Consider the following 27,727-nt stretch of genomic DNA (forward strand, 5'->3'; position numbering starts at 1 on the left):
TATTCTCTGGTGGTTTGTTGGTTTGTTTCATTTCTGCTGTTTTTCTATAACACTGAAAGGAAAAATCTTTGTACAGAAGCCTTTGAGCTTCTGTTGAATTATTTCCTTAGAATAAGTTCCTATGACTAGAATTACTGGACCAATATAGCTGATTCTTTACATTTTAATTGCTTATTTGCATTGCTCCCCCACCTGTCAAGCTTTGGAATTCGACCAAGCTGGGTAATGATAAGAAGAACCAATATTTACTAAGCACTGGGAATATACCACACACATGCTAAGTACCCAAACTTACTGACTGAATCCCTGCAACTGGCCTGGGATTAGGTACTACTAATGTCCCTGTTTTACAAGTGAGGAAGAGCCAGCCCACAGGGAGACTGAGTAACTTGCCCCAGGTCAGTGGATTGGTTAACTCTGATACATACTGCTTCTCACTAACACGCTGGTGATAGACTCTAGCTGGGCCCTTTCTTGGGCCTGGTTCTGTCTTCAAATGGCTGAAGGTACACAGGGAACTGTGCTTTTTTTTTTTTTTTAAATCCTTTTTATCGTTTTCCTGATCTGCTGGCTTGAGCCCTTGCCTCTGCTCTTGGGTTGACCCTTTATACTACCGGACAAGGAGCCTGATCACTCTTTCCCTCTTTGGTACTGGCCTTCATTACAATCTGAACTTGAGTAACTTGGTTTTCTCAGTCCGGGGTTGTTTGGAGCCCAACCCTCAGTGCTTTTCTGTGGAAGGAGATTTGCTCTGAAAGTAATGAAGAAGGAGAGACCCTCACAGCGGTCCCTTCCAAGGCCCTGTTCCTATTTTTGTATTCATATTTTGTTACTTTTTTCTTAAATAGGGTTCCCTCCCCAAATTGTATGACCTTGAGTCTCCAAAAACTTGAATCTACTACTGCTCCCCAGAGTTTGCCTCCTATCCCACAAGGAAACCATATACCACCTGTGTTATATTAGTAGACTTGCTAATGTTTTCTGAGTTACAGTTTCCCCATCTGCCAAATGGAAATGTCAGGGATCAGGTAACACTGTTTATATAAAACTCTTAATTTTAACAGGTGCATATTAGTGGTACTTTTATAGCTGTCATTTCTCCCTGGTTCTAATAACTTCTATAACCAGGCAGGTTTCTCCCAGATAATTCTTGTGCAATATATTCTGTCCTGTTTTCTCCACCTGTTCCCTGGTACTTAGGAGTATTATAGCATGAGTCCTCCTATGGGACATGATCTGTATGATCCCCATTACATCCTGTGGGTTAGTGAATATTTAATTTTTTACCACCATCCAGATCTAGCTCACAGGGTCTGTCTGCTCCCACATGCCCTAACTTCAGCTGCCAAAATTTAGGCTGGATTTGAAAATGAAATGGAGACAGATGAGGTTCTTTTCTTTCTTTTTTAATGTTTATCTATTTTTTTTAGAGAGAACGAGTGGGAGAGGGGCACAAAGAAAGGGGGAACAGAAGATCTGAGGCAAGCTCTGTGCTGACAGCAGAGAATCCCGGGCAGAGCTTGAACTCACAAATTGTGAGATTGTGACCTGAACTGAAGTCCTACACTTAACCAACTAAGCCACTCAGGCACCCCAAGGTTCTTTTCTGCATCTCAACTCTTCTCTCCTATTGGTCTTTATTAGCGCCCTGTTCTCTTCCTTCAGAACACTTATTTCAAATTATGATTAGATATTAGTTTGCTCACTAGCTTCCTATCTTCCTCACTAAACTGTGAACTTCACAGGAGCAAGGGCATGTGTGTTCCCTTCGCACGCGCCTAGTACAGGGCAAGTATACAGCAGCAACCGGGCAGATGCCCTTTTTGCATGAATGAGGCTGTGAAAATGTTAAAAGCAAGAACGCTTATCAAAGGTGAGTCGGTAATCTTTACCCAAACTTAGCTCCATCGAAACTGGCTTTCTTCTGTACGCACAGGGCCATTCACCAATTCTTCTCAGAGAACAATTCCCCACCTTCCTTTCCTTCTCTGTCCTCTTCCTTCACCTCCCTTGCTCCACTCCCATAGCTACACACAAAACTTTCCCTTTCCTCTACTCCTCCTTTCTTGACCATTGAGAGACAAGATAAAGTGTTTACATGTATTGCCAAGAATCTTAGATCCCATTTCTCTCAGGTTTTAAAATCACTTGATTTTGACAAGACCCAGAAGAGGTAGTGGTGACAGAGGGAGGGAATGGTGTCCCTGGTCCCTATGTGCATGTGAGGGGCTGAGGAGGGCAGGGCGGCCATCTTCCTGTGACAGTTACATGCCTGAGAGCAGGGATGACCACCCCCCTGACAAGAGAGGGGAGCAGTTGTGGCAAGTCCTCGGTTTGTCAAGTTGTGTTCTGACTCACATAAGCTTCACAAAAATAATCTCCACTCTATTGTATGGGACAGAATGTACTAAAATCACAAGTCTGTGACTAGGGAGTCCTTTTCTACCTCCCTTCTCACCTTCATTTCATTGTTTTAATACTAGTATTTTAATCAAGGGAATTATACTTCTCCTGGTTTTAGGATAATGTCTTATGGTTTATTATAATCACATAAAACTACAACAGATGGATTCACTAATTCTGTCGTTTCTTTCTTTCTCTCTCTCTCTCTTTCTTTCTTTCTTTCTTTCTTTTTTTTTTTTGAGAGACAGAGACAGCATGATCACGGGAGGATCAGAGAGAGAGAGGGAGATACAGAATCAGAAGCAGGCTCCAGGCTCTGAGCTAGCTGTCATCACAGAGCCTGACGCGAGGCTCGAACCCACGAACTGTGAGATCATGACCTGAGCTGAAGCCAGATGCTTAACCAATGAGCCACAGGTGCCCCAATTCTGCCATTTCTAAGAAGATTCCACATTGTTCAGTGTCTATCATAGTAAATTGAAAGTGAGATTTTAAAGATTTCATAATGAGTGATGCCCAAAGAAACATTACATAAAAATGATATGTATATATATATATGACTTATATATACATAAATACATATATGTATACACATACATACATATATATACACACAATCACACGTCTCTATATACATAAACAAACATATAGATAGATAGATAGATAGATATCCAATAGCTTTCCAAATTTTTATAAACAGATTGGGCTTTAATTTGCTTGAGATAGGAAATAAATCATGGCAATTAAGTGTACTGGCTTTGGAATTGGTCAACCTGAATTTGATTCCTAGTAATACCACTTACTAGCTTTATGATTTGGGCTAATTTACATAACTTTTCTTAAATTTCCTCTTTGAATAACAGAAACGATGCTACTTAACTCATAGCATTGATGTTTTACATGAGGATTTTAGCATTTAATTTCACAAAGACATTATGAGGTAGGTACTATTATCATCCTTATTCTACACATAAAGAAACTGACCTATAGAATGGTTAATAACTTGCTGAAAGTTATACAGTAAGAGGGGGCAAAGCCAGACACATCTGAGCTTTGAAGACACTCTGAAGCACTAGAACTAAAGTTAACAGAGGGACGACTAAAAGGGACAGGGAAACTCAATTTAAAAAATCAAGGAGAAGCCAAAGAATAGGAAGAAAAGGAGAGGGGGCAAACATAAGTGCCACAGACTGTATTAGGAGTTTTTATATATTGTCTCAAACATCCTTATAACCCTGGGGAGGGGTAGTGATGACCTTATCCAAAAGTAAACTGTGTTTACATAGCTGATGAATGTTGATATTGGAATTCAACAGTAGGTTTTTCTTATATATAATATACTCAAACACATATGGAGTGTCTTCTAGATACTCAGCATAGTGCTTGATGCTGTAGTTAAATATGTTAAGGAAACATATTTCACAGCCTCTGACCTCAAAAAGTTTATAATCTAATGGGAATGACAAAAATGGATCCCATAAACAATTAGAGAACACGAAATTCATGATGAAGTTAACAACACCAAGTGTGGCCAAGCTTGACAGATCTTAAACTAAAATGGCATAAACCATGATGGAATTTGAATTGACTGGGCCTGAGAGGTACATTGTGCAGTCACTGTTGAATGCGTAAGTGAAAAGACGTGATGTTATTTTTCTATTACCTTTCTTCCCCACACAGGACCTGTTAGACTGAAGGGCTCGTCTTTCTCCTTCATCCCAAGAGAGAGGGTGCAGAGAGGGGGAGGAAGAGGAAAGCCAACAGGGGCAAGCTCACCACTCTGCCTGTTGTTGCCATGTCAGAGCCGCAGCTGTATTTCTGTGCCCACAACAGTGACTAGGACCTGGCAGGACTTAATAAAGAAATGTGCTGACTGAAAAAATAAAGGAAGGAGGGGAAAAAAGATTATTTCAGGGAAAACCTAGAGAAATCACAGGCGAGAGAGAAAAACACCACAACCAGAACCCATACTATTATGTTATCCTCTCTTTGAGGGCTTTCCTGTCTTTCTTAAATAACCTTTTCCTTTTCTGTGCCCCTAGAGTGCCTCCCGACAGAGATCTGAAGCACTTACAGCTATCTACTGACAATATCTGTGTACAGATACTGGTTTCATCTAGGGGAAGGACAGTATTATATTCATCTTTATTGTCTCCAGTGCCTAAAATAAAATATTTAGCTCACAGCAGAAGATGTGATGTATAATAGTTTCTCTGCAAACAGTACCTGTTTATTACTACTGTTGGGATAATACACACTCACTGAGCAGAGAACCTTGTTTTCCTGTGACTAACTTCCTCCCAGCTCTTTCTAGCTAACTTGTTTTTGTGATCCAGTATACAACTTAGATCATCCTACCTCTACTGACTTCAATTCCTTAAGTTTAATTTGATCCCATTCTCCATAAAAGTGTGCATTGCCCCCTTGTGTCTCCTTTAGTAAAACATCCCATGAACCCCTTTTTGGTATTTCTCCCCCTTCCTGTGAGGTTCTGCTGCCCTCTAGGGGGCCTTGTTCATCACACACTTCTCAGGACCCAGTCTGATCCGCATTTAACAGCACAGTCCTTGGGTGGGACCAGCAGACTCGAGGCCGGACTGCCAGCTGTCAGGGCTCCTCTGCCTGCTCCTGTCATCCCTATCTTACTGACTGTGGCTGTGCAGTGTAGTGGGTTCAGGGGTATGAAACTTGGGCATCAGCTAGCCAGGGGGATGTCGATAACTGATACCCCTTACAAGTGGAGGTTCTGAGCAGGCTGCCATGGGGTCTTAGTGCTCTTGGGACTAATAGGATCCTCGATTATGGGTATTCTACTTGCATCTTGGCAGTTTACATATTAAATCACAATTTATTTTATGGGATCCAGTAGCTGACTAATGGGAATGTTCTACCTGATGAATGAATGACGATTTCTGTCTTTGTGTAGGTCTCTGGGAGACAACTTCCCCATAGTGTCTGGGGCCTAAATTGCTTTTTATTAAAGCTCAGACCAACATTTTGTTGCCATATCCAATGATGATGACCCTTGGCTCTATCTAACTTGACTTCTCTGTATATTGGAGCTAGTGACCACACCTTCATTTATGAATCACTCTTTTTCCTTTTGTATTATCACTTGACTCTGGCTCTCAGGTGTACTTAGTCCAATATTCAGGAATTTTTTGTCTAATTCTCAGATTTGCTTTCTTTTCTAGTCTCTGGCTCTTCCCTTGACACTCCAAAATTGTGCTTCAAACAACAAACTCTCAATGTTCAGGCCAGTTTTCCGAGGAGCTTCTTGGATTTGTTCACTTTGATGCTCTCTTGAGAATCTTGAATTTAGCAATTCCCAAAGCAAAGTCATGTTTTCTTCAAACTTTCTCTCCTTTACCTTACCATCTCTGGTCCCAGATTTCTTCTCATTTAGTCCTATTATCAAATGTGGATGGCTCCCGTCAGTCTTTTTGTTTTAATCTCCATTCTGGACTTATCTAAGCTCATAAGACGTAGTATTAACATGTCCAAAATGGAACTCTTGATTTTACCCTTCAAAACCCTCTTCCCCAAATCTGAATTACAATGGTCCACATCATCCCCTTTACACAGGTCAAAAACTTAGACTCATCTTTAGGTTTTCTCTTTCCTTTACATACAACCTAATAACTAAGTTCTATCATTACAGTTTCCACTTGGAATCATCAGAGTCCCTTACATAGCCTGTCACAATGGATGTCTGACTTCTTCCTTCTCTTCTTTCTACTCTACATTCTCTTCTATCTGTAGAAACCAGAGGGATATTTTTAACATATTAATCTCATCATGTAATGTCATGAACTTTCCAAAATTTTCTATCACATTCAAGACAAAATACAAAAATCTGCACCTCACCTACTCTGATCCTTAAGTATCATTCTGCATTTTTCTCTTACTGTTCTCTCCTCTCCTTATTTTACCCCAATCACAATGGAATTTGCTTGTCCCCTAAGATGACAGGCTTGTTCCTCCCTCAAGATTTTTTTTTAACTGCTGTTCCCTCTACCTAGAACACTTAGCCTCCACCTCCTAGATCATTATGTGTCTTATTTTCTTACTTCATTTTGCTATCTGTTCAACTTATTCTGAGAGGCTATTCATGACACCATATCTAAAAATATTTAAAGTAACTCACCAAACCTCACTGTAGTCCCTTACCTTTATTCACTTTTATTTATAGAAGTTAAACCTACCTGGAATTACATGATGTATTTATTTAATATCTAGAATTATGTATTTGATTACTTTTTATTATCATCCTCTAAATATAATTAAAATTATGTGAGGGCTGAGATTCTCTTTTGTTTACCACTTTATTTTCAAAGTTTAAAGCAGTTCCTGGTACACAGCACATTCTCAATTAATACTTGTTAGATGTACTTGGTTAATAATTTCAGGGTATTGAAATATAACTCAAGTCCTTATATAACTCATATAATTTTTCCTTGATATTCAATGGGGTGATATATGTAAAATATATTATGCATTAGTTTGAAAACATTTTACAATAGAATCTAATATCTCAATAGCATCTAATATCTAATTAAATATATTTAGTTTGAAGACAAGGGCCAATTAAGCATGTCTAACATTTTAAGGCTGGTAAGTAGCATTTGTTTCATTTAACAGGAAGACAGAGATAATGAAACTATTACAGAAGAATTTATTTGCTATAAAAGAATGAGTATTGGATGTATTGATGTTGGGATGATGTTAAGTATGAAGATGGTACTATCCAGTTATCATTTGAAGACTAACAACCAAAGCTTAAGGAAGAATCCTTAAGAATTGAAAGCACACTGTTGGTTGGGTTCTTCAAAGAAAAGAACACAAGGAGAAAGGAGCCAAAGACCATAGACTGATCTTAGAGAAAACCTACAACTAGGAGATAGGAAGTGTACCCGAGGAGCCCTAAACCCTGTATCTTTGTGCCTGCTGTTATCTCTTGTTGGCATGCCTTCCCCTACCTAAACAACTCAAACACTCCTACTTAATCTTTCTTTTCAATGTTACCTCCTATATGAATTTCTTTAGGAGATCACTGAGAGTTGAAATTGATCACTGATTCTCCCTTTTCAAACCAACAGGAATTTTTTTTTCAGCTAAAGAGTAATGGAGGATTTAATGAGGCACAGTACAAAGAACATGAGGAGTAGCCTGGCGGTCATGGGTTGAAATCAGCTTAATCATAGGCTAAGTGTGCAATCTGGAAAAATTATTTTATCTCTGAGTCTCAGTTTCTACAGCTATAAAAACTAGTATATCTTTACTTTGCAAGGTGGTTGTAAAAATTGAGTGACATATAATAGCACAGAGCACACTGAAGGAACTCAATAAATGTTTTCTTCTTGTGTGTATGTATGTGTTGGGTGAAATTGGGAGAAATGCTTGAGAAATGGGTGGCCAAATGATTCAAGAAAGGTGGAAAACTTCTTTTAGACAAGAATCTGGAGAAAAGGATATTCCTATTTTTCCATTGTTTATTTCTTCCTTGACATTCCATCTTTACCAAGGGAATGGAGTTTGAGGGAAGAGAATCATTAACTCACAGAATTATGCCTAAGGCATACTTTCTTTGTATGAAATGTTATGTTCTGAAAGAGATAGGACTTGCATGCCCCGGATGTGGTATAGCTAGTTTACTTCCAAGCAGGGCTAATGCAAATAAAAGGAACATTCCTGGGAACAGAATTGTGAAGAAAAATGCTTAGTTTACCCATCACCCAGACAATTTATATCAATTAATTAAAACTATTTTAATCAAATTCACATGTAACAAATGAGATCACTAACATCACCTGCAGATTAAAATTCACTGTAATCACAGCATTCAAGAATATCAATTCATTATACAAAGGGAATGTTTTAAATGCAATTCATCAAAATCATCCAGACATAGTCTTTTATAGTTCCACAAATATACTTCAATTATTGCAGAACCAAACCATTTAATTAATCATTTTAAAGCATTTCTCTTCCCCTAAATTAAATACCTGATACATATCCTCCATAATACTACAATCCACCAGATCTAAATCTTCCTAGCATTTACCTCTACATACCCAGTGAGAGACAGAGATATATTTAAATGGTATATTATCAGGCTGTGGTAGAGCAAGACTTGACTTGCTGAATTATTCTTTTGGAAAATGAACTACTCTTGAGTGCTGACTTACCATTAGGGGAGGAACTAGGTCCTCACCAGAGGCTAGAGAAGTGAGTCTTTGCTGATCACTCACTCACATATTTATTAGATAACTTTTTAAAATTTTTAAAGTTTATTTATGTATTTTGATGAGAGAGAGAGAGAGAGAGAGAGAGAGAGAGAGAGAGCATGAAGAGGGGAGGGGCAGAGAGAGGGGGAGGAGAGAACTCCAAGCAGGCTCCACACTGTTAGTGCAGAGCTTGATGTAGGGTTCAATCCCATGAACCATGAGACCATGATCTGAGCCAAAATCAAGAGTTGGACACTTAACCGACTGAGCCATCCAGATGCTCCAAAGAACCTTTTAAAATAGTTGCTGATGATGGGGACATAGAAAGCAATGTCTACAAGAAATTTATAGTCTAGCAGGGAGAAAAACAAACAAATACAATACAATGTAAGGAGTACTACATGAAGGGACCCAACAAGTTCAATGGAAATGCAATTTATAAAATAGGTGTGATGTTTGGGTTAGTAATTGGAGGTTAAGAAGGAGTTTTCTAGGTAAAAGGGAAATAAATACTAGTATTAGAAGAGGCAGAAATAATAGAAAATACACAGGCAGAGCATACCAAACAAAGAAATAGCTGCTGAGACATGGTATGCTTGGGGAATTATATGCAGTTTGGTGCTGCTGGGACATGTAATTAGGTGTTTGGAGGACCACTGGTGGAAGGGGTGAGGTAAATTGGTGGCTGGACCTCAAGGTCAAATCTTGAAGGGCAAGGTCTGTAAGGGTTCTGTGAGTCATGTAAAAGAGTTTTAGATTTTTATATTTTAAGACTTGGATATCTACTATTTGAAGGTTGGGTAAAGGGATCAAATTTGCAGTTTAGGAAAATGGCTCTGGCAGCAGTTGGGACAGGTTGGTTCATCAATAATAAAGATTTAGGATATTATGTCAGTAAAGACACTATGTTATGGAGTTCTGATCCGTGGCCATATTGGTGAGAATGCAAAAGATAAAATAACATAAGCAGAGAATATCATTGATTGGCTGCAAAATATCAAGGAAAGTGAAGAGTCAAACTGACACAGGTTTGGGCAACTAGGCTGAAGGTGTAACTTTTATCCAGAGAGGAAATGTAACAATAAGAAGAGCCTTCAATGACAATGTCTAGAGAAGTGGTGGTGAGGTTATTATTTAATTTCTTGGTCAAAAAAATATTTCCTCTGATGTCCTGTCTTATACATTGTAGTTATCCAGGATGTCAAAAACACTGAATTCTAAAAGTGGACCAAAATATTTGTATGAAATAGGTGCTTAAGAAATAGCAGGTGAATTTCAACCATACCTGACGACTTATTAAAAGATATCTTCCACCATATCACATATTTTTATGCTGACAACTTTAGAAATAATCTCTATTTGGAGAAAAATAAACATACATCTTTAAAAAACTATAGCTGGTAAAAATCTAACCATGTACTTAGGCTGAATCTGCTTTTAGGAAACATATCCCATTCCGTGTACTAATTTAATTCAAGTAAGTGCTATGTGCATTATGTAGATATTTCAGTAAAAAAAACTGAAACATCCTGGGGCCCTGGGTGGCTCAGTCAGTAAGAATCAGACTCTTGATTTTGGGTCAGGTTATGATCTCATGGTTCATGGGACTGAGCGCCATGTGGGGCTCTACGCTGAAAATGTGGAGCTGCTTGGGATTCTCTCTTCTCTTCTCTTTCTGCCTCTCTCCCACTGTGTTCTCTCTCTCTCTCTGTCTCAAAATAAATAAATAAACTTCAGAAAAATTGAAATGTTCTTGTGCATACTTGTTTTGATGACCAAACCATGTTGAGTTTGGATCTAAACTAGATCATAACTCAGCAGAGTACACTGGACAGCGGCTGTAAGCCTCACAGAAAGAGCAAGTACTAAAGGAAAGGGTTAACGAAAGTTTGTCGAAGATGGTAAACAGGAGGGTATGCAACCTAAATCAAAATAGAGTAAAGGTGATATTTTTACAAATGTCATTTTTCAATCCTACCCTTCCATTGAATCCTACAATCTCTTTACTGTCCTTTCAAATATAGTATTAGTGTGTTTATAATTTCTGGTAGTTAAGACTGTGGACTCTAAAGACAAACTCTTGGGAATAGAATTCAAGGTCCAGCCCTATCCAGATATCTATCCATGGGCAATTGCTTTACTTTGCTGTGCCTCAATTCTCTCATTTATAAAATGAGGATCCTCATGTTACTCACCTCATGGGGTTGTCTTAGGATCTGGAATATGTTTATGGGGCACTGATAAGAGTCTCTGCTGTATCATAAATGCTAGGGAATGGCTATCAGCATCACCTCATCATTCTGATCATCCTCTTTCCACATCCTATACTCCACTTTCTCTTCTATACTTCCTGCCTGTGTAAACTTTTTGTTGGAGTGCCTACAAGCTTGATTTTAAGTCCAGTAGTAGTGACTGCCTCACCCCATTCTTGGTGTCCTTTCCACTGCCTCCCACTGGCAAACCCAACCCAGTCTTACTTGCACTAAGCACACTCAGGTACAAAATTCTGCACTCTGACTCATTGACTTGTACTGAAGTAAAAGGCTACCTGTCCCTTCCTCGTGCTTTGTTGCTCTCCAGAAATGGTGTGACTAAGCACGTGACAGGGAGATTGGCTTCTCCCTCAGAAGGTAAAGCTTTAGAGAAAGCTTTACATTTTAGGGCTAAAATTGTTAACTGCATCAGTGCTGTTCAAACTCTGGGTTAGCCACACATCACTTTGTATAAGTGTCTTCATCTCTCTAACCTTTGGTGTCTATTTACATAGTGGGCATAACAAGCCTTCCAAGCAGGGTGAGTGAGAGAGAAGTATTGGACTAACAAAATAAGAAGACAACCTACTGAGTAGGGGAAGAGATTTGCAAACGACATATTCGATAAGGGGTTAGTATACAAAATATATGAACAATTTATACAACTCAACAGCAAAAAAAAAAAAACCCAAATAATTCAGTTATAAATGGGCAGAAGCTATGAACAGACATTTCTCCAAAGATGACATTCAGATGGCCATCAGATTAATGAGAAGATGCTCAACAACACTAATCATCAGGGAAATGCAAATCAAAACCACAAGGAGATATCACTTCACACCTGTCAGAATGGCTAAACTCAAAATCAAAAGAAATAATAAGTGTTGGGAGGAGGTGGAAAAAAAGGAACCCTCATGCACTGGTGGTGGGAATGCAAACTGGTGCAGCCATTGTGGAAGACAGTATGGAGGTTTCTCAAAAGAATTAAAAATAGAATTACCATATGATCCAGTAATTCCACTACTGTGTATTTACCCAAAGGATATGAAAATACTAATTTGAAAAGATATGCACCCCTATATTTCTTGCAGCACTATTTACAATAGCCATAATATGGAAGCAGCCCAAGTGTCCATGGATAGATGAATGGATAAAGAAGAGGTAGTATACGGGTGCCTGGGGGGCTCAGTCGGTTAAGCAGCCAATGCCTGGTTTCGGCTCAGGTCATGATCTCAGAGTCTCTGCACTGACAGTGGTGGGCCTGCTTGGGATTCTCTCCCTCCCTCCCTCTCTCTCTGCCCCCCTGTACGCTCTCTCTCCCAAAATAAATAAATAAAAAATTAAAAAAAAGAAGAGATCATATATATTATATATATCATATAGTGATATATGAGATGATATATATTACATATATTTTATATATATAATGGGATATTCAGCCATTCCAAATGAATGAAATCTTGCCATTTGCAACAACATGGATGAATCTAGAAGGCATGATGCTAAGAGAAATAAGTCAGTCAGAGAAAGCAAATACCATATGATTTCACTCATATGGAATTTTAGAAACAAAACAAAGAAAAAGGAGACAAATAAACAAAATAAGAAACCCCGGACGCTTAACTATATAGAGAGCAAAGGGATGGTTACCAGAGGTGGGTGGGAAGATGGGTGTTATGGGTGAAGAGGATTGGCGGTACACTTATTGTGATGAGTACTGAGTATTATATGGATTTGTTGAATCACTATATCATACCCTTGCAAATAATATAGCACTGTATGTTAATTATACTGGAATTAAAATAAAAAGGAAATGAATTGCATTAAGTAATAATATGCATGGGCATTTGTTGCATCCCCAATAAATCAAAGATCTCGACAAAAGTTGGTTTGATTCCTGAAGTGCAAACACTGGAAGTAATGATCAACTGAATCTGAAAGGCATCAGTATTCTAGGAAGCAATGATGATTTTTTTTTAGCTTTTTAATGTCACACCGTTTTTACAGGTGTGGGAATATGTCACCAATGATGACGAGAAAACCAACAAGTTTCTGTTAGGAGTATTCTTCAGTCCACACATCTGGGACTCAACACATCGGCTGTTAGCCTGCTCTACAGAAGTTTGCCTCCAGCTACTTGCATCCAGCTCTCCGTACAAGCCCACGGTAGCTTGTGTCTTCTATCATTGCTGCACCAGACCAGCGAAATGCTCTCTCCCACTGGAGCTGCCCAGAGAACCCTGCCTGCCACCTAGTGGCCAGAAGTGGGACCAGTCCCCTGCTGCTCAGGGTGGGCCTGAGGGCTGTGGGGCAAGGAAAAGAGAAAGGAGAGTCTGTAAACAGTTGACACTTAAAGCCTGGCTCTTCACTGGCACCACTGAAGATTGGTTAGAAATGCCCTGAGTTAAAGGCTGTCTGCTCCTTTCAGCTCTCGACTTGCTCTCTGTCTGGCACTTTTCTCCCTGGAGATGCAGTCGCAAAGCAGTGTCTGCCCTGTGAATACAATTAAATGAAAGCCTCTGGAAATGTCCGAGGGGAAATTAGATAACATGTGCTTTGATGCAGGGATTTGGAGTTTGAAGGTGAAAAAGACAGTCAAGACATCAGAAGTCTGCATCCGTTTAGCTCCAGTTCAGCACATTAGCATTCTGCTAATGTGTCTTCGTAAGTTCCTTTCTGAAGTCAATTTGCTCGGTTTTTCTCAAGTATCATCAGAAATTTCAAACATCTTTCAGATTAAAAGAAGTCCTAAAGTTAGACTTCTCTTATTAGTGGATGTTGACATCAATGTTTTCTTATATTTTTATCGGTTAACCAATGAAAGGGAAGAGTGCTTGCTGGTCCATTTGGGCTAGAACATTTGTTTCTCATTTTGCTATCCTGGCAGGCACTAGCTCTATGCATGGAGGAGAATTTGTGTACTTTTGCCCCAGTCCATTCTCCGGTAATGGGATGCACACTTGGCAGTACCTGTGGCTGGATAGTCCCTGAGAGAAGTATCCACTCTTCACCCTGAACTCAAATTCCCTCTTAATTCCCTCAGATGCTCCTACTGCGTCTTTTCCCCTCAATGTCACAATGTGTCTCCCTGAATCAGAACACATTCTCTGGTGTGCCTGACTCCCACCAATGGGTCAAGTGGGCACTGCTCTCTTTAGTTTCTGACCAAGACATTGGTGCGGGTCAGAGTGAAATGACCAGGACATCACACAGAGGCTAGTTAAGATGGGTGATGTAGAGCAGAGGGGACGAAGCATAAGCAGGAGGGATCAGAAGAACTCGATTTCTCTTTTACCTCCTGTATGACCACAATAGCAATTTACTAAGGTCCTAACCCAGAGCCAACCTAGGGATAAATAAGAAAATGCCCTTGCCCCCAGTGATTTCTGGTACAATATGTGCATGTGTGTGTATGTGTGATGCATATGGCCAGAGTAAAACCTTGCGGAATGTCATGGAACTTCACCAGGGTTTTGTTTAGGGAAGGCCAGTAACTCCTCTCTCTCTGTCTGAGCCAAGATAGCATTTTGGGGGTGTTATGGTTAGAATAGAATTGCTTAGTTGAGCTCCAGATCTTACAGAGAATCATCTTTAAATGTCTCTCTGGCTCTGTCACCTCTGGATTCCTCTTATAGCAATGCTTGTGTGACCTTAGTTCCACCTGATTGGTCCAGGGTAATCTCTTCTCAAGATCCTTAACATAATCACATCCACAAGGTCCCTTTTGCCACGTAAGGTAACATATTCACACGTTCCAGGGAGTGGAACGTTACCATGCTTGAGGGTTACTGTTCTGCCTCCTGCAGAGGACATCCATAGAGGACATCCATGTTGATTTTACACTGCTCTTTTACCTTCCTTGTTCTACCCATTCCATTTAAAATTGAAGAAAGTGGCTCCACCGGTTTGCTTTTGCTTTTCTTTTTATGGCAATATTATATGGTGACCAAACACTGAAATTCTAGCCAATGTATGTGCCAAGGCCCTTCCCCAGCCTATTAGTTGATCACACCCTCCCATTTGGCACTGATGCACTTGTTTATATGGACCTGAGTGTAGGGGGATGGAAGCTCTCCTGATTGGACACTGGCTCCAGTGAGGCAAAAATGTATATCCTTCAGTCAAATGAGGAGAAGGTGGGAGGACATTATGAGCAGAGAGTAGAAATTATGCTTAATAGCCCAACCAATAGCAAGCCTCTTGCAACAGTAGTGTTATTATTTTCCTATGCCCAGGTGGGCAGGCAATGCCCTAGAGTTTGAGTCCACAGACAAAAACCCTAATATTGGGCAAACAGGAAGGAGGAACAATTACCCACTTGATATATCCTTTTGAAAGCTTCTCAGTAAAGTTATTGTGGAAACAGCCAGGGTGTTTAGACTTGGGTGTGAAAGTCACCTGCATCCCTTAAGAGCTGTGCAATCATGCACAAAACACTTAACCTCACTGCACTTAAGTTTTCTCACCTTTAAAACAGAGAATAATAACATTATCTAACTCACACGGTTGTTGTTAGCTGAGACAAAGTTCTCAATGTGTAATCCCTATGTCACCAGCAAATTCATTCATCAATATTAATCATTATTACTTGGGAGCTTGTTAGAAATGCAAACTCTCTGGCCCCACCCAAGACTTACTGTCTCAGAAACTCTGGGCGTGGGGAGCTTTATTCTAGAGGATACTGATGTGTAATACACATGGTATAGTGTCTCACCCAGACCAGGAGTTGCTTAACAAATGCTGATTATAATCATCTTCATCTTCTCTGGGAGCTTCATTAGGTTTACCACACTTTGTTTCTTCAGTTATTGTTTGTTTTGGAAGAGCAAGGTCAATGACAGATCTATGCTTGTTTACCAAGTCACTGTCTCTCTTTTTTTTTTCCAACTAAAAAAGCCACATGAATAACAAATTAGAGAAAACAGTGTCATTAGTTTGCATTTTGGCCGTGTCATTTTTAACTCAGCAGAGAGAGTCATGTTCTCTGGCAGCTCCCACCATCCTGAGTGTGCAGTCGTGAAGCCTGAGAACAAGGCAGGCAGCAAGCCTGTCAGTTGTCTCATTTGTTTTTGTTTGTTTTTTGGTTTTTTTTTGTTTGTTTTTGGCTAAACATAAGTGAAAAACGTGAGCACACACTTGCCTTCCCAAAGAGAGCTTCATATCATGTGATCTATAAAATTTACCATAGTGATTCATTATGTAGTTTCTAAACATTAAGTGAAATGGATCCATCTGGGCCAAATAAAAACTCAAAAAATTTTTTATGAAGAAATATAAATGCACTGCCAAAACCACAAGGGGAATGAGAAAAATGGCTAACACAAATCACCTTTAAACTTGGAGGAAAGCCTAACTTCTGAGAAAGCACTGACAGAAACTTTGTAACCTACTACCCAAGAATATAATGGAGATTTAGAGAACTCTGGGCCCCAAGGATGTAGCAATGTTTGCTAGTAATTCAGGCCAGATTCCCAAAGTCAGAGATTTCCATTTCAGTAAATTTCCTGAAGAATGGTGTCATGAAACCTCATATTATGTCACCAGAGCTGTATTTTGGGTGGACATGAACTGAGATGACCCCATGATTAGGAAAAAGGAAACTCACATCTCATGAACCTGGACTGTGGGGCACACTCTGTAATATGTGCACAGTGACCACAGGATCACAGGATCATTGGGTGCATAATACAGAGCGCGATAAGTATTCTCATCCTCATTCTCCAGAGGCCCTGAGAATTAAGTGCTTTGTCTAAACTCCCAACTTGTACATGGCAGAGCCAGGATTGGAATCCACATCTTTGCTGTCAAGGCTCACTCCCTACACCACAGTGCTGATGCCAAGTTATAACAGGATGGACACTGACAGGCTACTTGTTCCATGATGTCACCTTCACTGATCTGCCTGTATGCCAAAAAAAAAAAAAAAAAAAAAGTCACCTTTAGGGTCATTTCTCTGGGAGTAAATTAAAATCAAAATGTTAATATTTTATTTGGCAGAAATATATTCACAGTGACTTTATTTATCAACAACAATGACACAGTGGGATGTACATGGCTGAAAAATGAATCCATCAGAAAGGCAATATTAAAATAAAAAAGGGCTATAAAAACATATAGACGTGGGTTTGAATCTGAAATTTACTACTTATTAAGCATGCACTAAATAAAGCTTGGTTAACTTCTTCATGCCTCAGTTATTTTGTCTTCTTAGCTGTGGATGGGGGTAATACTTTCTGTTATAAAATATTGCATGAAGATCCAATGAGATAATGTATTGGTACTTAGCACAGTCTCTGCAATAAAGTAATTGCTTGATAAGGGTTTAATCCATAAAGGATGAAGCAGGTCACTGATGATCATTACTGTAAAAGCACAGATGAATTTGTTGTCTAGTGGAGAGGAAGGGTGAGGACACCTAAGTTTTGGTTGGCGGTAGTTGGAGAGGCATCACATTGGTGTTGGGAGGTGGCCATGAGTGTGAGGAATTTGGATGGTAAACAGAAAAGGCTGTTGAAAGGAAGTTGAGACAGCTGGAAGGTGGTCAGCTCACAGTCCCCCGATCAGGCTAAGCCTCTTCCCTACAAGCATCTACAGGCCATTCCATACTACCTGAATACACACATTTTATACACTAACTCCCTGACCACATTATGATGGGTCATCCTTCTGGGCTGTTGTTCATCTGTTCCCCCAAACTGTGTACCCTGTGATTTTCACCTGGTTCACATAATCTTTCATTCTTTGGGATGCAATTCAAGTGTCACTCTTCTAGGAAACCTTCCCCAAACCTGCAGATCAGGCAAAGTGCCCTTTTGAGCCTGACTTCCCTGAGTATAGTCTCCTTTAGTACTTTATACAATACGAAAATTAGTGATTTGGTTATGGTTTGGCCTTTCTCACTACTCTGTAAGCTGATGCTAAGGGCAGGGCTTGTATCTTATTTATCTTTATATTCCTAGCATTCAGTGGTGTACTTAGTCTACAGTGGTTACTCTAAACACTAATTGGAATTAAACTGGACTGGGGTAAAGTTGGAAACATTAAGATTCCTCGCTTATTTCTTGAGATTTTATCTGAGATTAGGCATACCAAAAAACAAACAAAAATTAAGTAGGAAATTAGTAAATCATCAAAATTCCTAGTTATAACAAAATGGCAATATTAATAAATATAATAAATGCTATAACTGGTAAAAACAAATCAGCCAGACTTTTTTCTCACGAAATCCACATAGGTAGTTAAAAATCACCATGAGAAGTGCCTGGGTGATTCAGTTGGTTAAGTGTTTGTCTCTTGGTTTTGGCTCAGATCATGATCTCTCGGTTCGTGAGATTGAGCTCCATGCCAGGCTCTAGGCTGACAGCTTGGAGCCTGCTTGGGATTCTCTCTCCTTCTATCTCTGCCCCTCCTTGACTCACACTGTCTCTGTCTCTCTCAAAAAAGTAAATAAACTTAAAAAAATCACCACTAAATAGAAAAGATATCAGGTAGTCATTAAAGTTGATAAAATGCAAGTCAAATCAGGCTCAGGCTGAGGTATAACCATATCGAGAAAACACAGTGCCATGAAGTTCCACAGGAGCAGTTTTCAGGGAAACTCTTGGGGGGAAGTCACATTTCACACCTATTCAATCCCAATTTTTCTCAGTTCAGGCTCTGAAAAATGAAGAGCTGGAATGGAGAATCATTGTTTCATGGCTACCTTTGTGGGCCCTGAAGCCAGTCTGCCGTATTTGAAGCCACCTCCTCGATGTACTCTATGGGTTTGAGCAAGTGGATTGCCTCTGCTTACCTCGATGGCCTCATCTGTAAGATGAGGATTGTTCTGAGGAATAAAAGACTTAATACATATAAGGGGCTTAGAGCAGTACATAGCGCATCACAAGTGCTCAATGAACATAATCATTCACTATCTTCAGCCCTTCTTTATGTTCTCTGTCAAATGCCAGTGTAGTTCAAGTGTCATTATTTGTATCCTATCCGTTTATCCATTTATTCAACGAATATTTTTGAGTGATAACTATGTGCCTGGTGCTGTGCTGGTTACTAATGGCATATAAAATAAAAAAGACACGGACCCTGGGCTTAGTAAGTTCACAGTATAGTGTGTGTGTGTGTGTGTGTGTGTGTGTGCACGTGCGCGTGCAAGAAAGTCTTACAATTAAACATGTAATTATAACACAGGATGATGAATATTGTATATGAGAAGCACACAGCTCATTTAGATCATAAAGAGGGGACCTAATGTAGTCTCAGAGGGTCAGAATAGACTTTCCAGTAAAAGCGGTATCAAAGATGAGTGTGAGTTAGCTGAGGGAGACTTGAGGGTGATGGCACAGGTGTATTTTATAATGAATTAGCTGCATTGATATAGGCCCGAAAGCAAGAAAATTGAATAGGTCAGAATGGAAAGCCAAGCAGGGAGTGACTACATGCAAGCCTGGCCCAGGGGTTGTGGGGGGAGGTGGAGGAGTCATACCACAAGGGGCCATTCCTGCCACAGTAGGAAGTTTGGCTCTATCCTTTCCCAGCTGGTGAACCCCTGAGGACCCCTAAGCAGGGAAAAAGCATTTACTTACATTTATTTGTTTGTTTGTTTATTTAGAGAGAGACAGAGACAGCAGGAGTGGCGGGAGGGGGAAAGAGAGAGAGGGAGAGAGAGGGAGGGAGACAGAGAATCCCAAGCAGGTTCTGCACTGTCAGTGCGGAGTCTGACACAGGGCTTGAACCCACCAACGGGTGAGATCATGACTTGAGCCGAAACCAATAGTTGGATGCTTAACCAACTGAGCCACCCAGGCACCCCAGGAAGAAAGCATTTACATAGCATCTGTTGTTTGAATTGGTTCCTTTGGGAGGTTTTTCTAATTCTCAAACATGTAGAATTTGCTGCTTCTGCCTCTGGGTCCCTCTATTCTCCCGTGAACTCTGATCATAGCACTATAGCACTTTATCGAAATTAACCTGTTTCCAGTCCTGTTTTGGCAGGCTGAGAGCTCCTCAAAGACTGTTTCTTACTTATCTTTGTATCCCCAGAATCTAGAACAGTGCTTGGCACAGAGCTGGCACTCAATGGAAGCTTGACTGAAAACAAAAAGGTTGCTTTTAGCAAAAAGTTTTTTTTTTCTTATATTTTTAGAATAAAGCATTACCAGATAAAATCTGGGCAATCAAGTCCACACAGTGAGTGGTTCTGCTCCCTGGAATGGCAGTGTGAGCCCTGAAAGCTGTTCCCGACCAGATTCAGACTCCATCACTGAACACTGCTATGTCAGGCACTAGGCTAGGTACTGAGGAAGTTATAAATACACTTACGACAGCATTAGATAGTTGTGAAAATATTGTATATACATACAAAACAACCCTACCCCCCCAGGGCCTACCACAGTGCCCGGCAGTGGTCAGTTCTGTTTGTGAATGAATAATAAACGAAGAAGGTTTGGGGAATGTGTGATAAATATTCCGAGAGTCCAGATGAGGGAAAATCTATGAGATAGTTTAATCTGATAGGCTGGGGCCTGGATGATAAAAACCACCTACTAAGATGGAAGGAAAGGGCAGACGATTCTAAAGAGGAAGGGATAGCATGAACATCACTTCACACAGACTAATAACTCCTTGATGAAATCTAAACAATTGGAAGTCATCAGAGCTCAGGTACTAGAGAGGGTAGATCGGAATTCGCACAAGAGAACCAGTTTTCCAGGCACAGGATGATCTGGACAACGTTGTGGAAGGGCTAGCAGTTGCTGTAGCAGATTGTCTAACTGGGCTCTCATGACAATGTAAACGAAAACAAAGTTAATTAGTTAATTAAAACAAAAGTGGCAAATGATAGTTTCTAAAACTAAGGTGGAGGCAACGCTAATGTTTCTGCCCAGCGAGGGTTTTACCTTTTGAGAAAATTTATGATTTAGAGCTACAGGCCTCTGCTGTTCCTGTAGCCGTGAGATGCCCACTGCATCTTAGAAACTCAGCCCATGACCCTGGAAGTTCTGAATCTTGGAGAGCCAGAAGTTTAGACTCATCAAATTCAATGCTTTACTTAGGTCAGAACTGGTTTTGTGTTCATTCGTCAATTTGCAGCTGAAGTGAAGGCCTTACATGGAAGCCTGGCATTTTCTGCTTGACAATGATTTGATGCTGCACCATGTCGTGCTGGAGAATTAGTGTCTAGAACCAAAACGTTAATCACAGGGACCTCTATACATTGATGGCATAAATAGTACGTTTCTATATTTAAAAAAATCTATAGTGACTCACTCCCATTTAAATAAAAATCTCCCTTTGCTATTTCAGTGAATTGAATGACTGACTCGGGGCACTTTTCTTTTCGGTTCTCTAGGGTGAGCCTATCTAACGTTCCAGAAAACCGCTAGGTCCGTTAGAATTAGCTCTATTTTCCTCTTCGGTGCTCAGTGAACAAAAGTGATTCTTTCTTCACGCCCTGAGGTGGAAATTGGTCCCCTTCTCACTCAAGGTATGAACTACCCTTCAGTCCTCCAGAAACACGTGTTCTCTTCAGCTCTGATATTTTCCATAGTGAGTCCCCTTTGTGCTGTCAGTTCTCCAGAATGTTAGGAGATTACTTGAAATAGAATAGTCCTGTGTTCAATCAGTTTGGGAAGTGATGGAAAAGAATTAACAAATGAATGGTTTCTGTGCTGCAGAACTTCTCAGTGTTTATTCCTAAATGCAGTCACAGGGTTCTAAAAGAATAGTCAGAGTTTTTTCCAACTTGTTTGACCAAATAAATTTTTTTTTCATGGAACAATTTGTGAGACTAGCTTTCTAAAGAATACATTCCAGGGAATGCCGAGTTCTAATGCCAACAAGCTAAGGCTTGAGTTAAGAACGGCTATATAACTTACTAGTTACAAGATTGTGGGCCAGTGTTCTAACCAAGCTGGACCTCAAGTTCTACATTTGAAAAATGGGGACGATTACTGCTTCTACTTTCAATATTTTGTGACCACTACATAATTTTACTACCATGACTCCTGCCAATACTACTGCTAGGTAGTACCAGTTTCCATGGGAGACACTATTCGTGGGCTTATTCCACAAGCACTTGACTTGCTTCTCTCTCTCCATTTCCCTTCTCCCTTTTCTTTCCATTATAGAAGATGTAAAAACTAAATGCACACTTTTTTCTACTCTCTTGCAACAAGGGGTAGCAGCTACATGAGACAGCTTTAGCCAATGAGAAATAAAGAAATAAAGGCAGTTGTTATGGAATTCTAAGAAGACTTCAGTTTTCCCTAATAAAAGGATGCAGTGTATGGAACTGTTGTGCAAGCATAAGTAAAAGGCCTTTGGAAGAGCGGAGAAGTCAGCTCTGGCACCACTGAGAGCAGTGGAGGAACAACGGGAGCTGTCTGTCTACGTATTCTTGTAACGTGAGGAAAGCTAAACCCATACAACTCCTGTAAGTCTCTGAAAGTCCCGCTTTCTCTTACTTGCAGCTGAACACATTTCTAAAGAAGTTCACCATTTATCGAATGCTTTTAATGTGCTAATAGCAAAGCATTTAACACATATCACTTCATTTACTCTCACAACAAGGATCGTCATCTATCATTTTACAGCTAAGGAGACAGACTGGCATACCTTGTTCAAACTTACACAGCTAGATTTCATTCTAGGTGTGGCTCCAAAGCCAGACCTATTAAGTAGCTTGATGTATTAGTATCTACTGTCTCTACGTTTGCTACTCCAAAAGTGTGTCCTAACTTTTGGAAACACAGTCACTAGAACCTCAGGAGGTATTATTTTCACCCTAAAGTATGAAATTAGTGCCGTCCTCAAAATGGAGCCCTAGCTGTCTGCCATAAGATGTGGAAGGGATATGCATAGGTCTTTTCAAACAGGGCCTGGACCTACTCTGGGTTTCTCGGAGCCCATTTCTCCATTTAACAGATGGAAGAAAGCAGAACCAGGCTGGGTCCTGTATAGCAGCTACTTCTCCCCAGAGACCTATAGTCAGAGAGTTAACTATTTAAGCCCACCATAGATCCCAACAGATTGGTTTATTGGCATCTTACAGAGTTCAAGCCTGAGAAGCCTGACTAATGAAGATAATTTAGAAGAAAATGTGAAAATATCATAAGCTCTGAGTTCACTTGTTTCCCCATTATTTAAACCCAAGAGGTAGATAATGTGATACATATTGGCCTTTATAAAATAAAAGGGAAGATAAATGCATACATAACCAGTTATGTCTTACAATGTGATGATAAATACTATATTAAGAGTCTAAACATCTTGGTGTTGGATAACAGAGACGAAATACTTTGTATGAGAGCTCATGGGAGACAGAGAAAACTAATTTTAGTCTGGATCTAATTTATTTTTTAGGGTTATAGCTTAAAAGGAGGGGATAGTTAGGGGATTGTGTGATGCAAGGGTATTATAGTTTTTTTCTGGCCTTTCTTCTATGCAAAGCAGGTTCCACCTGAATATGCTGGTTAATGGCAAAAAAGAAGTCACTATATAATCAGACAATAGCCTGTCTCAGGTATAATCACACCAACATTTGCCAAAACTGCATACAGAAAACCCAACAATTGCCAAAGTTCCCTCCTTACCCCCTTAGACGTTTTAATACCCAAATGTGCTGAATGCAAAATCCAGTCATCAAGGACTACATGTCCTTGTAGCTAAAACAAGTTAAAATACTGCTACAAATCCTGAGAATTTGTTTTCTACTGGCATTGTTAGGTAATTTTGTTATTTATGTTGCCCCTTATTTACTAAAGTATAAAGCAAATATTAAAAATAATAATCTAATGTTACTAGAGATACGTTAGAATTATAGCAGAGCATGAGATCAGTGGATGGGATTAATGACCTGATTCTGAGCAGAAACTGAAGACCACAGGAGTGCAGGGGATATTTGTAATACAGATCACAGTAGGCTTAATGTTATAAAAAGTGGTAGAACCACTAAGGGATAGTAGTTTGCACATGTGAACACAAGCAGAAAATACCACTGCATTACAACCTTCCCCACTTTATTTGCTCAGTAAGTATACCACAGATTATTTACTGTCTTCTATGTGTCAGGTACCCTTCTTGGTACTTCCAGGCACTGGAGGCACAACAATGACAAGGTAGAGAAGGCTCCCACTCCCAAGGAGCTTATCCTGCTTAAATTAGGACAAAGGGTATCCTCTACAATCTGGCAAGGAACTAGACCATGTAAAAATGGAGAGGCTCTGGAAAGCTCAGGCTGTGTAATTAATGTGTCTATAGAGATATACTGCCTTTTATGACGCTCTCTTTGCTGTTAGGATCATCCTGTTTGCAGACCTGACACAGATGCTCTCAGGTGTGGAAGAAGTCTGACAATTGTTAACGTAGTTAAAAATAATAGCAAACAAACACTTAAGAAGTGTTTACGGCCTGGCATACACTTTACATATATTTACTCATTTAGTCTCACAACCACTGCATGAAGTCTGTATTTCATTATCTTCATTCATCAGAGGAGGAAATTAAGGCAGAGAGAGGTTAAGTGATTTGCCTATGGTCCCGCAGCTCGTAGGTGATGCTGCCAATCTTCAATCTCAGAGCTGCCTAGCTCTGTACTCTAATACATTCAGTGAGGTATCTACTGTGTAGCTGGCCTTTACACATATATTATTTCTTTTACTCTTTACTACCCTTTGAGTAGGTGATAAGATCTCAGTGTGGCAGCTGAAGAAACCAAGGCTCAAACAGAAGAAATGGCGGTTCCAGTGTTCAGACTCAGGAGAAGCTGGCTGCAAACCCGTGCTCTTCACCACTGCTCCACACAGTCTGAGGAGCCTGCCCTAGGGAGGTTTTGGGCTGCATAGGCGCAGGCTCACAACTCCATCCCTCTGGCGACCTGTCTGTTTTACCTATCAGGATGCCTTAGAAGATTTTACTTGAATAAAGAGTTTAAAGAAAGACTGGTAAAGTAAAAGTTTGAAAAATACATTTTCTTAGACAAAATAAAAGGCTGAGCTTGCAAAAGTTTCAGAGAAAGAATATTTTAGGGGTGGGAGAGTCAGGAAAGCAGATGGAAAATATTCTGGCAGGTAAGATATATGAAGGGCTTTCTATGGACAGACCATATGATTTATTGAAGTAGGAGAAGACACTGTCGTTTACCCAAGGTTTACAATTTAGTTAAATATCTTGAACAATGTACATGGAAAGGAATGAGAGGCATGGAAGAATTAGAGGGAAAAGTGGCAAGATACAAGTTAATGCAAATAAATTAATCTATGTGATTAAGTATCTTATGAGTGCTTTTCAGTCCTCAGAAGACACGGTATCTTTACCATCACCATTATTCAGGCTTTGAAGAATTAGGGCTGATGGAAAGGTGGGACTTTCCATGCAGGCTAAGTGATAGTATAAGAGAACTGTTCAAGCAATATTTAGCTATTTATCTTCCACTTGAATGTGGTTTATATTTCATTTATTTATCTAGATTTTAGAAAAATTGTCAAATCTCTGTAGAGTAAGCAGATGATGTTCTGACTAGCTCTTTTGATATGTACTTCTTAAATGCAGAAATCCTTATTACCAGTAACATTCTATGTGGCCTTTTTAATACCTCCAAATTTGTTCCCAAGCCACTGATCTCTTTGCTCCCATGTTGGGAAAGTAGTAGTTGAACTAATTTCACATCAGCCCCTTACAGAGGCCACAGTCTTCACTTCCTCAGAGAAGCAGGGATGGAGCTAGTGGTTACTAGCCAGGCTTACCACTGGCGTAAATCTAAGCAGCTCTATGGGAAGATAGGTTACACTTTCAGTTCTCAGAGTTTGTCATACTTAAACAGACTTTAAGGAACCACACTTCTCTGGGACAGCATGGAATATAGTAATCTATGCTAACAGTATTCTCCAGGTGTTTACTAAAGGTACAGATCTTAATTGGCTAAATAAAAGATGATCTCATTGCTTTTGAAGTGCTTGAGGTGTCATTTATCACATAGAGAAGTCCCTCACATGGGGTAAATCATTGGCTGTTGGCTCCAGATTATTTTCATGTGGGAAGTGCCCAATAACCAGTACATGGGATACTGCCCATGAAGGGTGGGGTGAGACTGTGGGCCACAGAGAAAATGGGAAACTGGCTAGTTATTTAGGAAGATTATATACAAAATTCCTCTGTTGTTTTGTTCCTTTCAGATTCTTAGGCATTTCCCTAAGAGTTCAAATTGCCCATTAAGAACTAAAATATAAATTCTACATTCATATGTCTCATGGGATGAACAGTTAAGGACTCTTCTGAGCTTGAAAAAGGTTCAGGCACATAATGCAGTCAGGTGTGCAAGGCTCTTGGCACACTGTGCTCAGCATGATCTTTGTTAACAATAACCTTCTCTACTGTCTTCTGGTGAGTTAGAATTTGGTCCACTCTGTATCTCTGTCCCCTTAGGATCTATAGGTCCTTGACCCAGCTTAATGACTTAACTGTGTTCTCTCTGTCCTTTTGGACCCTCACTTCCCTTTTGCTGAAACTCTGCTTTTGTTCTCCCACTTCTCTGTTTCTGGCTTTGGCATAAGTAACTAACTGGGTCCATGTCCAATTAACCCCATGAAAACCATTCAGTGAGAATGTCCAAGGCATTTTTCCCAGCATCTTGCCTCCCACAGTTTCATTCACTCATATATTTCCCACTTAAAAGACCCAGGAAGCAAATATCACTGCTTCAGCCATTGGGACCAGTGCCCCCAAACTCCCCCCACCCCCAACAACTTTTACCTTAGGGTTTCCCCAGAGGAGCCCCTCCTCTTCCACAGGTTGACTAGGCTGCTGGATCTGCTGGCTGCTGAGGAGGACTTGCCATCCCCCACGTGCATGCGCACCACGGTAGATGTGGTGAAGGCGCTGCGCACATTTCTCTCCGGTTTGGCCAGGATGATGTACACCTTCGGCACAAACATGCAGCCCAGTGCCACTGTGGCACTGAGGCTGACTGAGAAACACATGGTGATGATTTTGTAGTTGCTGCCAAAGTAGATTGGCACAAAGGCCAGCCATATGATGCAGGTGGTGTACATTGTGAAGGCAATATACTTGGCCTCGTTGAAGTTAGCCGGAACATTTCTGGTCTTGAAAGCATAAAAGGTACAGCTCAAAATCAGCAAGCCATTGTATCCAAGAGGAGTGACAACTCCGAGGTTGGTGGTATTACAAATCAGGTAGACTTCTCGAATGCTTGGGTAGTCGTGCATTATATCAGGAGGTTCCATTATAAAGAGGGCAACGATGATGCCCAACTGAATGCATATGAGGATGAAAGCGATCACTAGCTGGGCACAGGCACTCATGAACCTGGGCTTTTTGGTACAGATCTTCTTCTTGCTGCCAGCCAGGATCCTTGCAATACGATTGGTCTTGGTTACGAGGGCTGAGTAGCTCATGGCTGGGGAAAGACCAATACCAATTCTCTGTAGGTAGCAATAAATCTGTTTGGGTTTTGCAATGAGGCAGAAGGTACATAAGTAACCCAGGCAGATGCCAGCAAGGATAATGTAGCAGAGTTCCCTGCTGGAGGACTTGACTACTGGCGTGTCACGGTAAATGATGAAGACTGCAGTAACAAATAGGGTAGCCAGCAGGCCGAGGCAGGCAAACACAACAGCTGCAATGGGCTCAGGGTCACCCCAGCGAAGATACTGTACTGGGATCAGATCACAACCTGCAGAGACACAGACACATATTAGGAAAAAAAGGAAGAAACATTTATTTGGGTCACTTGTGCCTATGTTACAAGAAGCTGCTTATGACCCTTTTACTTTGACTCCAATTTACCCTTCTAATAATCTCAGTCACCTGTACTACTCATTTCTCCATATACTG

General features: G+C 40.3%; 1 protein-coding gene across 3 annotated transcripts in view; it reads right to left on the bottom strand.

The window, feature by feature from the left end:
• The window catches only part of GRM5 (glutamate metabotropic receptor 5), a 528,959-nt gene that overhangs the window by 26,157 nt on the left and 475,075 nt on the right, over nt 1–27,727 (bottom strand). For all 3 annotated transcript variants that reach the window (XM_029915032.1, XM_029915033.1, XM_029915031.1), the window contains exon 8: nt 26,627–27,566. In XM_029915032.1, coding sequence (XP_029770892.1) covers nt 26,627–27,566 — 940 coding nt within the window. The remainder of the gene's footprint in view (nt 1–26,626; nt 27,567–27,727) is intronic.

This window comes from Suricata suricatta, chromosome 11 (assembly GCF_006229205.1).
Source record: "Suricata suricatta isolate VVHF042 chromosome 11, meerkat_22Aug2017_6uvM2_HiC, whole genome shotgun sequence".
NCBI classification, from domain to species: domain Eukaryota; kingdom Metazoa; phylum Chordata; class Mammalia; order Carnivora; family Herpestidae; genus Suricata; species Suricata suricatta.